This window comes from Ctenocephalides felis, unplaced genomic scaffold (genome assembly GCF_003426905.1).
Source record: "Ctenocephalides felis isolate EL2017-DRISC unplaced genomic scaffold, ASM342690v1 CF-g0.4_SCAFFOLD_01170, whole genome shotgun sequence".
Taxonomy (NCBI): domain Eukaryota; kingdom Metazoa; phylum Arthropoda; class Insecta; order Siphonaptera; family Pulicidae; genus Ctenocephalides; species Ctenocephalides felis.
In genome coordinates, this window is record NW_020537324.1 from 18,239,553 (window position 1) to 18,253,091 (window position 13,539).

At 30.0% G+C, this 13,539-nt stretch overlaps 1 protein-coding gene across 1 annotated transcript in view; it reads right to left on the reverse strand.

The window, feature by feature from the left end:
• LOC113365800 (rab3 GTPase-activating protein catalytic subunit) overlaps positions 1-13,539 on the reverse strand; it is a 165,850-nt gene that overhangs the window by 2,451 nt on the left and 149,860 nt on the right. The window contains exons 6-9 of the mRNA XM_026607344.1: positions 3,387-3,577; positions 2,548-2,833; positions 637-947; positions 393-574 (exon numbers count right to left, since the gene is read on the reverse strand). Of these exons, the coding sequence (XP_026463129.1) occupies positions 393-574; positions 637-947; positions 2,548-2,833; positions 3,387-3,577 (970 nt within the window). The remainder of the gene's footprint in view (positions 1-392; positions 575-636; positions 948-2,547; positions 2,834-3,386; positions 3,578-13,539) is intronic.

The following is a 13,539-nucleotide window of genomic DNA, read 5'->3' on the forward strand; positions in this document are numbered from 1 at the left end:
CATGATATAGCTGATATCTTTCGCATTAAATACTTTTTCCAATTTTATTGTTATATGATTAACCCCAAAAAAGATATATACCTGGCTTGCATAGAGGAATTTCCTTCGCCATACAAAAAAATGACAAAATTCTTACAATTTTAGTGTCAAATGATTGAGGATGACTTGAAACGTCAAGGAAATGAAATTGGCTAATTAAATTTTAATATAAACTACTTCAAAAAGTTAGTAACCACAAAACTGCCTTTCAAGCATTTAATATTCATTAAAAAATGATTGATAGAAGCAACCAATTGAAACTGCAGCAAAAAAAACAAAAAATCATTATAAAAACCATATATAGTTTTTTGTCGCTAATGAATCTTGAGAGATTATATAAGATCTATACATGCCTGATTCTCGGTGGTATTAAATTTCTTCCTTAAGGATTTGCAACGTGCGATGGTAGCTTCGAGTTCACAAATTTCACCACAAATCAACGCGTATCTTTTTAGGCGGTCTTCTGCTTTGGATACATTTTTAGGTTCCCTGCTTAGACGTGCTACTGACAATAAAACAGATTCTGCATCCGTAGCTGAAAAAAACAACAACAAATCACAATCTAGGTAAATCTGACATATGAATATACAATATTACCTATTAATGGCAATTCATCTTTACATCCGATAGCTTCTACATGCAGACGATCTGCTGCAGCATGCATGAGTACAGACAAAAGCATTTCGACAAACTCGGCCAGCGTTAAAATCTCTAAACGATGTAGAATTTTCTCTGCTTCTTTTCGGTCATCAAATAAACGTTTCTGTTTCCTAGCGCAAATTGGACGACAACTTTGCCATGCAGTCAGCCAGGTGTTTCCCGGAATTTTCATTCTGGGACTCAATTCACCTTTGCGACAACCAAACTCATCCAGTTCCTCGGATTCTATCCAATCGCGGGGTGAATACCTGAAAGTGTTAATGGATAATAAAGAAAATTATTATATAAAGTTGTAAAATTGTATACTAGGGATCAATCCAAAATTTTTTTTTCTTTTTTTCTTTTTCTAGTAATCCATACCCGTTGGTGAAATTTATTGAATGACCATCGATTAATAAAATAAGCCTTGTAATTAGATACAAACTACAAATAAGAATATACTCGGTAGGTCCATGGTAGGTCTTAATATTACATATTTAAGAAAATGTTTTTATAATTTCATTATTTAGTTATAGTTTTTATAATTTTAATGTGTAACAGAAATAATGGCTTATATGGGAACACATGTGGCCATGAGTGCGGAGACAGTTTGGCAGTAGAAAAACAAAATAAAATGTGTATCATGTAAAGACCTTATACTACATGCACTGCTAGTCGACTGTGACGTCGAGCGAACATTGCCGACGACAATCGCCGACTCTCCCGAGTGATTAAATATTATATTATGATGGCTGATAATTTTGTAAGAAATGATATTGATAATGTTTCCCATGTGGAATAAATGTACATAAAATCGAATCCACCTGTTAAAATCAATTTATATCTTATAGGACCTATGCTAGGCACGCAACATATGACATATGACATTTAATCAACCGGGAGAGTTCCGCGATTGTCGGCAATGTTCGCTCAAGAAGTGACTTTACAGTCCCACCTATGTTTGGGCACTATATACAACGGAAAACATATGAGGATTAATAATGCATGTAGTTTAATGTCTATGGTATCATGCCATTTTCAAATTTGTAAAAACGATCAGAAATTTAGATACAGTTTTGATGCGGGAGTGATGTGGCAACACAAGGTGGCCATGAGCGTGGAGTTAGTTTGGTAGAAACACAAAATACATGACATGACATGACATTTTAATACAGTTCTGTACTTTCTCACACATTAAATCAATTTCAATACTTTCTATATTCGATAAATTTGTTTTAATTCATTTTTAAATACCGTCTTGGAAAATAAAATAAAATGAAATAAAATTTAATAGTTCTCATTTCTGAAATATGTCTAAAATACAATAATGCAATAATGCATTCAATACTAAGAACTTATCTTACTTAGACTAATTTAGAATCCCAAAATTCTTCTATTTTCATTAGCTATAAGTTGAGAGACTGACAAAAAAATAGAAAAATAAAACTAATATTTTGTTATTATTCAGACACAAGTGTTTCGCATTGAATTCAAATAAATTGAACAATTGATTTGCATTATGTATTTCTAAAAGTATCTATTTCTATCCTGGTGACAAACCAAAGCGTTACAGAAAATACATCAACGTGAATAGATGGCACAAGGTATTCTTCTAAAACTTTGTGACCGGCTTCAAAACATAATTTGAAATAAACTTTAAATTATTTCAAAGACACCAATTCATAAGAAAATCACCTAAAATTTAGGCTTGATGCAGGTCGAGCCATTCTGCCATTCATATTTTTAGATATTAGAATATTATGAATCAAAATCTTAAACATAATAAACTTATTGCATATGAACTCCACACTTGACCACAACTAATTAAAACCAAATAATTATTACTACTAAAACCATTTACTTTATTACCATTTAATGAAGTCTTCCAACTGTGCACCCGGATTGGCAGCCTTGAAAGCCTCCATATCAGACAACAAGGAAGCACTCATGAGTCTGGCCCTTGCTTCGGCGCCTTTTTCTCCACCTCCTGCTAAACGGAGCAGAGCTTCGGCGTCTTCCTCAAGCTGCTCCTCAGTTTTAGGAGCAGGTTCTTGGGTTATGGGCACGTAAATTGGTTCGCCGGTAGAAATGAGACGAGCTGAACCGAAACGAGAAAGACGGCCTTCTGGTTTATGTAAAGCTACAGGCACTGTACCTGATAATAGAAATAAATGAAAAATAGTTATTTATGTATATCAGTCTTTTCCAACCTTTAGGGCGTGAGGATGTTGCCAGAAAGACATGCATATGTTTTTAAGATACTATTTTGGAATTGGAAGCAAAAAAGTCGAATCAGAGTCAAAAATTGAACAATTAATTAATTATTTTTATGTGTATTTTTACGTGTTTTGTGCAATAAAATGAGCACAGTTGAGCACTTATAAATTTAGATCGATGAAAATTTTTTCAAAAAAATTCCAAATTTTGAAAAAAACAAAAAGGTACAACCATTTTGATAAAAAAACGGGTGGGCGCAGGTACAAAAACGCAGGAAACCCCACGGTTGCATTTCTATAAAATAATATCATAGATTTGAAAACTATCCGAATCCAAAAGTTTTAACGCCTAATATTTATATCAAAACTTTCCCAACATTATCCCTAGATTCTCTTAATAAAACTTTCATTTCATTATTAGAACCACTCGAACTCAAGTTTAATAAAACCATTTCAACATTTATTAATAATTTCAAAAACTTTATATATCACCATTATCCCCAGCAGAAGTATCGGAGCAGTCATAAAATTCTTCATCAGAATCTTCCGGACTTTCGGACTTATTTTCAGGATTTGTTGAAGCAGCATTGTCCCGTTCTTGCTGCCGAGCAACGCAGCAATTCAGCAATTGTAATTGTTGGTGAAGAATACACGTGCGAGGATCGGGAAATCCGCCTCCAACTCTGGAAAAGAAACAGAAATATTTATAAAAATTGTCAATATATGATTCAAAAATACATACTACAAAATTTATGAGTCTTTACAAAATATAGTGTTTATTAATAAAATATATAATGTTTTATTATGAATCACAAACGATATAAATTCTCATAGATCTAAACCAAATTATTCAAAATATTTGTTAACAATGTTAATGAACAAACATGAATATTTCCAATATTTTCTACTCATACATGCAATTGAAAGTTATTTTAAAAATTATTCGTATAACAATATTTCATGTCATATGTTATGGAAACATCCCAAAAGCTTTATTCTGTGTAGGAAAACTAATATAAAATTATTACCGCAAGCTCGCAAATAATTTCATTATGCCCCACAGACAAATTACTACTCATATATACGTTTTATGGAGAAATTATTACATTGCTTTGTTTTATGGAAATAAAACTGTCATACATAAAAGCTACAAAGGATAAAAGAAAAGTTTACTCAAGCAGTTTCATTTATTTATATTAGCAAATTGAAAATACTTCGGTCCAGTAATCATTAGACATATCATATAAAATAATGTTTATACTCCTTTAACAATTCATTATGCGTTTTCCTTATTTCCTTAATTTGAAATAATATTCAAAATATAGTTTATGTGATCGGGGATTATTAATTAATATAAAATTATCTCACAATGTATGTTGATTCGGATAATGATGGAGCATACATCATTATTTTGAACAAAAAAGTGTTATAATTTTTATTTTTTATTTTATAATTGTTGTGATGTTTTGTTGTTTGGTGTTATATTTAAAAAAATAATTTTGCGTGCTGTTCCTTCTTGTATAATTTTGCTGAATGATGACACATATCAATATTAATCCATTTGTATGCGACAATTTGGCTGCTAAACATATGGTAGCTAAAGGGCTTATTGCAACAGGAGTAAGTAGCAACATATTTTTCAAAAGAATCTTAAACGATATTTATATATTTTATATCTCGATTCGATATGTAAACTTTTCTGCATAATACTGTCCCGCAGTAAACAGAGTTGTGCAGGTGCGTCATTTTTGTTTGACATTGCTATAAAATTGTACTATCATAAAATTTGGTTTGCAACATAAAATTTTAAATTTTTCGTATCTCATTTCATTTATCAAATTTGATAATGTTTAACCATTTTTGTCATTGCTAAATTTATTTAATAGTTATCTTGATCAATATAAAAAAAACACTCCTGAGATTAGTAGATACAAAGCCTAGGGACTAGTTATAATATACAAGTTGTCTGGTGTTTAAAGAATCTGAAGCAGATTCAAGTAAACTAATTTAACAATTTGAAGAATTCTAAATTGTGTTGGTATGTGGAATTAAAGTAGAATGAAAGGTAAATTCAAACTCTATTTCTTTGTTGGTCAATGGGATTGATTAAAGAAGTTAATTATACTTTATTATGTTCTCATTTAGTATCATTCCTTTTTATTTAGGTATTAAGATCATTTTCAGCTCATTATGTGTTATTTTAATAATATTAAGTTATTATTGTAATAATATTAAGTTATACTTGACTTATACCCGGACGCCCAATGCCCCGGATCGGCATTCGATTTAGACATGTTTTAAATATGACCAAATATTTACTGATGTTCAGGATGGAATAGTTGCAAATATTAAAAAAAAAATAGTTATATAACATTTTTATAATATCGAAAAGGATAAAGATTTAAATCAATGCATACCATTCCTCGCCTAATGTTTTTTCCTTCTTTTCTACAGGTAATAATTTATAGCAAGTTATCCAGATATTTTAATAAAACAACCATGTATATATTTATATCCGTGTGCACGAAGCAAAAGCTAAAAATATCTCATAAATCCATAAATAAATCCCCGTGCATATCTCTTCTGACGCCTTGTCATGGAAACAGTCCGAAACAATTCTGTTATCCCTCTAGAGATATTAGCTAGGAGTGTGTGCACTTAACCTCCCATCATTGTTTTATTGGCCCCGATACTTCTGCGCTCGTTTTACAACAACGTGAGTTGCTCACCCCGCATGATAAATGGAGAGCCAAGAGAAATTATTATATGTAAAAAATTAAAGAAAATATAAATATGTCATAACAACCCAAAACTAGATTACCATACCAAAAATTCCTTCACATTTTTTAAGTAAAACTTTTTTAGGCGCGACTAAGGTGTAAATCAGAAAAAATACAACGGAAGTGCGTTACGGCTTACTGATTACTGTTAATCTTTGACTGCTGTTCAAATATCAACGCATACAGTACATTAGAATACATTTGGATAAATAATAAACGAATTGACATTTAGTCATTACAGTATTACTCTATATGAGTAACATTAATATAAAGCAATATCGTGTACATTCATTAGCAAATACTTAACTTCCCTAATTAGGATTAATTCTTTTAAATAGGGGAGAGTCCCGTAACGCCGGACGGCACCTAAAGCCGGATACTCTATTTAACAGGTATTATTTAAGCGAGTATAAATCTTTTTATTTCAAAATACAATTGAAAGGGGCGCGGGGGGCACACAAGTGCAGGATTAAGCGCCAAGACTCACCTGTGACGCACACGGTCACGGCAGGAGCAACCCTTTGTTGTTTTAGGCGTAAAAACACGGCATCACCTAAATATCAATGGAAGTAATTGTAGTGTATTTATGCATTTATATTTTAGTGGCAATCAAAAATGAAAGTGGTACTTGATTGTTATCCGTAAAATGATGAATATTATTAGATATTTTAAACAATTTTAGTAGGTACCACCAAAAGAACAAAATTGTCTGTCCATTAGCACCGGATACTAAGTCGTCCCTTAGCGCCGGAAGTAAACATATTGATATTTCTTGTGAAAATTGACGTAATTTATTCTAATTATTTAATTTTGTTCTGTAAGAGCGCTAACGGTCATTACATAACCCCATTTTTCGTATTTTCTAGTCAAAGAATGAAAATCTTATGATGAATGCTCCAGCTGAAAGCATCGGTGTGGCCCAGCCAAAAGTGTGGATAATTAGTGATTTTTTTGCAATATCTAAGAATATTCGTCAAACACAAATGTGCAGACATTCCAAAGTGTGGAGATGGGTATATATGTGTTCAATGCTGGTTATTTTGAAGTGTCCGGTACTAGGTGCCACTTTGTAAAATTATATATTTTGTTACCAAAGTTTGATTGATAGTATTAATTATTGTTTAGTAAAGATTGCGTTTTTGTTAATTTAGTTTGATTTCTAACTTTGTTATCTAACATCAGTCATAACCTAATAAACATTTCGTAAACTATTTTTTGATTTATTTATAAAAAATCCTTAGGCACTCGGGGACTTTCCCCTACTATTTACAATGAGATAATATTACTTCTTTCTGGAGACTTCAATATTTTATTAGTTTTGATTTTTTTATTCAGAAATATTACATTTTAGTGTTTTTATTAAAATATAAGTAAATATATATTTAATGTTTTCTATTCGCATCCTATAATGTTTTTTAAAACATCTTCTTCTGCGAGTTATATCAGGATTATACTATAAGTTCAGCATATTTCAATAGAAGGCTTTTCAGATAAAAAAATCATTTTCTAGAATAGCAAACACATTTTTTAACCATAGAACACCCAGTATTATCTATTCGAGCACTGACAATCTAGCAATTTATCTTTTTGTGCCGTTTTACCTTCGTAGGCAGATAACGTTCAACCAGTTCTTCAGATCATGCATTTTAAATTATCTCCTCGTTTCAAAGTTTCGTTGAAATCTTTACACATAAATATATTTCTAAAAGTAAAATTAAGTATCACAAATTTTAGAAAATAATTATTATGATAAATGCTTAAAAGTGAAGAAAATGAGGGCGAGTTTGAAAAATATAAGCTAAAATATATAATCAAGATGAACTTGTTTCTGGTGAACTTATTAATGAATATCATATCAAGTTAAAATATTAATTTAGAAAGATCATGATTTATTTAGAAAAGTGAAATTAGAAATAAAAAACCCCGACTCTCATATAAGTCACAGCGCAGCAATTTTTTAGAAAATAAATATAAATATATATAACCAATTAGTTATATAAATATATACCCAAAGCCCTTACTATTCAGTATAGCCTCGTGCATTTATTTATAAGTGTCACGTGTATTAAGTATTATTATATTATCATCATAATATTAAATCGATTTGGTTTTATTCAAAATGCGTCATAGTTGTACAGAAATAAGCAAATCCAATATCCTCCAGAAATTGTTTGCGTGTGGGTCGAATAAAGGACCCACTTGACTCATTAGGGTACCATCAATCGCAAATCGTTATGAAATCGATGCAAATATTAGAAATTTGAATTATGTGGAATCTAAATATAGGTATTAGATAATATGGAGAATAAATATAGATGCATACAATCAATATGCAAAATAGTTGCTTTGTCAAACAGTACTATTTTTGAATATATTTATGAAATCTAGCAGCTTTAATAAAATAAAAAATGTATAAAATACGTGGTGCACAAATAAAGTTTTTCTTTTTTAATTTTTTTTAATAATAACCAGAACATAACCTTTTCATGGGCAGTTGGGAAGGACGTTCTCACTAAGTCATTTTTTTAGATGGTAATGCTGGCAATTTTCACTTATTGTTTGAAATACATTCAGATCTATATTTTTATGTGAAAATGAACATTACTACCATCTGATTATTTGCTTGATTTTCTGACAAAATTTCGATATCTGGCAGTTCGAGGTGGTTGTCAAATCTATAACCCCGTGGTTGCAAGACCAAAGCTTTTACTACTGAACCAAGACAAGCCATCAAATGTTTTATTTAATATAAATAGTACAGAAGCATGAACAAAGGCATTTTTGATATTTCGCATAATAAATTAAATACAAATCAGAGAAAAAAAACTAAATACACATAATATGTTTGATGTTTTTTGAACCCTCATTCAGCATATTAGATGTTTCACCAAATAGGTACATTGTTTATTTTATAACCGATAAATATAATATTTCTAATTGTCATTGACAATTATAATAATTTTAATATTGAGTTAATTCATCAATTTGTTTCTGATTTATATACTGGATAATTCATCAAAACTAATTTGACCAGAGTATTAACAAAATCATGTTATGAATCTATAAAAGATATAACAACAATGTGTAGATGAATTTTCAATAATGGATGTTTTTCTTTAAATTTCTATAAAATAAAAATTGTTACCAATAACAAGTAGCGAATCTATAAAAATGCGTGGGATCTGATTTAGAATATATAAAATACAAGTTTCAGAGATCTAGATTTTCAGCCAAGTACTCTTATTCTTACCAGCATACTTTATTAAAAAAATATATATGCATATTTATTATTTTTAAGAAGAATAGTAAGGTTGAAATAAAATTGTAAAAATAATTGTAAATATTAGATTATAGACAAAAATAATGTAAATGGCTAAAAAAGAGGCCAAATAATCCATATATGAAAAAAGTGCTTGAAAACCACCAGTGCGACAGGTAATCGCATAAAATTGCTTCTGTAAGCTATGGAATTTTGAATATATATGTGATGTTTTTATTACATCAAAATCTCCAAATAAATTAAAAGTAATTTTTGCATCAGTTAATTTCGGAGTCCGTTAAGACACATTTCATGTGAACCGAAACAAATAAAATACAGATACAATATGAAGATGGAATAAGCAGTAGCGCAAATTTATGACCATAAAACACGCCAAGTAACGCGTGAAAAAATATAAAGAACATAATCGTATTGTATAACCAGTTCATGCATATACTAATTAAGATATAACCGTAAAATTTGCCAATATAGATATATAGGTAGTTTATTTGTTATCGCATTATAACTTCATAAATTATATGGAAAATTTCATACGGGTAATAAAGAACGCATATTTGTTACCCGTGAAGCGTAAATCGAATAGCATATAAATTTTATACATAAAATGTATACCATTGTAAAAATAATGATTGAAAATCATACATTGTATCAAAAATTTGATATAATTGATTTAAAGAGACAATAAATATTTCTTCATTATATAGCTAGATGTAAAAGCAATTTAAGCCTTCAATTAGTATTTAAGGCTAATATTTTACCAAAAGAACATACGAAGTCGATGAATGATTGTACCTAATATCATGAACAATATGTTCCTTAAAAAAAATCCAAAATTTAAAGGTAATTTTTATATTGTTATTGAATTTGGCTATTCGTCAATTGGATTTGTTCACAATATATACTCTTATAACCAATTACAGCACAATTAAAATTAACTTGTGAGCTGCTGTTAGAAAATCAAAACCGTAATTAAAATTGAAATTAGTTAGATTGTATTGAATGTAGTACCGCGTATATAATTTTTGGCCAAGAATTATGCAAAATTATATTTTCACGTGCCATTCTGATTATTGAAAATGGAGGAAATATTAAAAAAATATTTTACCATTTATAGGTATTATTGGACACTACGTATCTCGCTCGTATTTATTACTTATTATAAAGAATGGTTGATATATGAACTACGCAATATATTTGATTATTCATCCTTAACATTATACATTGAAGTTCCTTCATAAGCTTCCTTTTTATCAAGGGTTTTTATTTTTATTTTAAAATAAAGAAAGAAATTTTAGAAATCCTATATGCGATCAAACAAATAAGTAAACAAAGTAATAAAATATATGTTATCTTGAAATGCATTAAGTCGCTCTACTTAAAATTAGTATAAAAAGTTAAAAAACGAAAATGCAGTTTAGTAGAGTAGAGTTTGTTACTATGGTAGATTGAAGTATGTTTATATCTCAATTATTCCAATATTTTGGTGACAATTATTATTCAAGTAGGTTAATATTCAATTTCCATATATATTTCTAAATAGTAATATGCAATAATAGTTTATTTATTTTTAGTAAATGTCACATTCAAGCTAATCCAAGTAAATAAAAATATAGAGCTTCTGCAAAATTTAATATAATTTTAGTATTCACTTGTAAGTTAAACAGTTTTACATTTGCAGAGTCAAGTAATTTGTGTAAATTACACACAGTTGAGTAAGAAATTAGAAATAAATAAAACGTAGCAGAAATTAAGCCTAAAACTAGTGGGGTGTATGGCATCGTGCCTTAAGGCAAATTGCTAGAACTTCCCGTACCGTAACGAAATGTTCGAGAAATACTGAATTTTTTCAAATAGATTATTATGAATATTGTAACATTGCCTAATATTTATAGGAATTATATAAACTGAATTGCAAAGTTGAAATTATTTGTTTAAAGTATATTAGAACTATAATCAGAATTAAAAATAAAATCTGAATTATTTTCGATATACAAAAAAAAATTTCTTGAAAAAAAAAATTGAAAAAAAAAGTTGAAACAATTTTTTTTTCAAGATCATTTATTTTATTAAGACAAGCAAAAAGTTCTTCAAATCATTTAAATCGGACGCTTAGTTCTCTCAAAAACTGTCATTTTTTACACATTTAGCTCCGTATCTTCAAAATGGCTGGGCCTGCCTTTGCCAAAATCTAATAAACACTTCTCCCAATCATTACTAATTGAATGTTTTCTAGATCATTCAAATCGGATGCTCCGTTCTCTCAAAAACTCGATTTCTATGTTCTGCACTCTTTGCTCTTTATCTCAGAACTGGTAGACCTACCTTTGCCAAAAACTAATCAGCACATCTCCCTATCAATAGAAATCGAATGTTTTTTGAACCATTCAAATCGGTTGATCCGTGCGCCCAAAAACGTGACTGGAAAATTGTATCTATACATAGATGCACACACACATATCCATTTTTTCTGAGGTATGCCAAAATGTTCAGAAACCTTCAAAACGTCGAGAAATGTAAAAATTTTCAATTTCGATTTTCGGCCCAATACAATAACTTATCCTACGGAAAGTTAATAACTACGAACTGCATCAAAATTGTATTTATAAAGAAAAATAATAGAAAGTTTAATTTAGAAAATGTATTGGTTCAAATATGTAAAAAACACGTGCATAAAGCAACGTAAAATCAAATTACTCAAACAGTTTGTAGATAATACGCGACTAATAATTAATCCGGCAAGTTAATTACTCTCGATCAAATTACGAACAATAATTCAGTAACCTTTCAATGGATTTTCATGCAGTATTGAATTGCACGCAGTCTATTTAATGCAGTAAGTAACATGAACAGATTAACAGAGGCATAATAATATACGGTGGTCATTCATTTGCGATTTATCTCGGGATCCATAATAAACCACCGCTACACGCTCACGTACTCCGAGCAACAATATACGGTAAACATGAATAAAAATCCCGTAACGGCTTCGAGGTGTCGATAACCTCATAACGCAGCACTTGTCTTGTGTACAGAATTCTAAATGATTCATTATTCTTCCTGGCGAACTTTTAATTTCGTTTTACCTGTTGCGGTCGCGGAAAAGTTGAACCGAGAGTACCGAGGCACAGCTGAACTTACACACATATGGGAAAAATATATTATATTTATATACACACATTATTATTATTAGTGCTATTCTCAAAAGCAGTTCCGTACTATCAGAACATCAAATTCAATTTTGTTAACAATTCAAATATATTCCTTTATTCTGAATTTCTTGAATTTCCTCTTCTCGTGCAAGTTGCCCACGATCTGCACTACTCCTCCTCCTCGTCCTGTCATGGCTTTTATTTTTTGTTTGATGACTTGGTGCAAAGGTACTTTCCCAATAAGAGATGTAAGAGGTACACTTTTCCCAATAAGTATCCGCTTCAGTTTCCAATTTATTTCATAATAATAAACAGTAGGGTTCTGTCCTTTTCCAGTCTTTATAGTTTTTTAACTTCCCGTAGGGTAAGTTATTGTAATGGGCCGAAAATCGAAATTGAAAATTTTTACATTTCTCGACGTTTTGAAGGTTTCTGAACATTTTGGCATACCTCAGAAAAATTGGATGTGTGTGTATGTATGTATGTATGGATACAAATTTCCAGTCACGTTTTCGGGCGCACGTGGAATGGTTCAAAAAACATTCGATTCCTATTGATAGGGAAAAGAGTTGATTAGTTTTTGGCAAATGCAGGTCCAGCTGTTTCGGAGATACGGAGCAAAGAGTGCAGAAAATAGAAATCGACTTTTTGAGAGAATGATCTAAAAAACATTCAATTAGTAATGATTGGGAGAAGTGTTTATTAGTTTTTGGCAAAGGTAGGCCCAGCCATATTGAAGATACGGAGCTAAATATGTAAAAAATGGCAGTTTTTGAGAGAACTAAACGTCCGATTTAAATGATTCAAAGAACTTTCTGCTTGTCTTAACAAAATATAATTGATTTTGGAAAAAAAATAATTTTTGTTTCAACTTTTTTTTTCAAAAAAAAAAAACTTTTTGTATATCGAAAATAATTCAGATTTTATTTTTAATTCTGACTATAGTTCTAATATACTTTAAACAAATAATTTCAACTTTGCAATTCAGTTTATATAATTCTTATAAATATTAGACAATGATACAATATTAATAATAATCTATTTGAAAACATTCAGTATTCCTCGAACATTTACATTACGGAAAGTTTCAGCAATTTGCCTTAAGGCATAATGCCATATACTCCACTAGTTTATTTACTTTTTTGGGGCAAAACGGTATACATGGTCAAAATGACAGAGTGGTGTTATTTAAAAATTGGCTACTTTTATTACCGTTTCTGCGACTGTATTAAATGAAGAAAGCCCTAATAATGATCCAGTCAGATGCAGAGGGTCATTGTCACAGTCTTGTCGTAGCCAATCTATTCAAATGTGTTTCGCCTTATTAAACTTAAGAAGTTTATTTTGAGGGTGTTTTTTCATGTTTTCAGGAACCTGATGATCGATATTTGTAAATATTTCAATTAAAATCAATAACTTACGCCAGTACTAGCCAT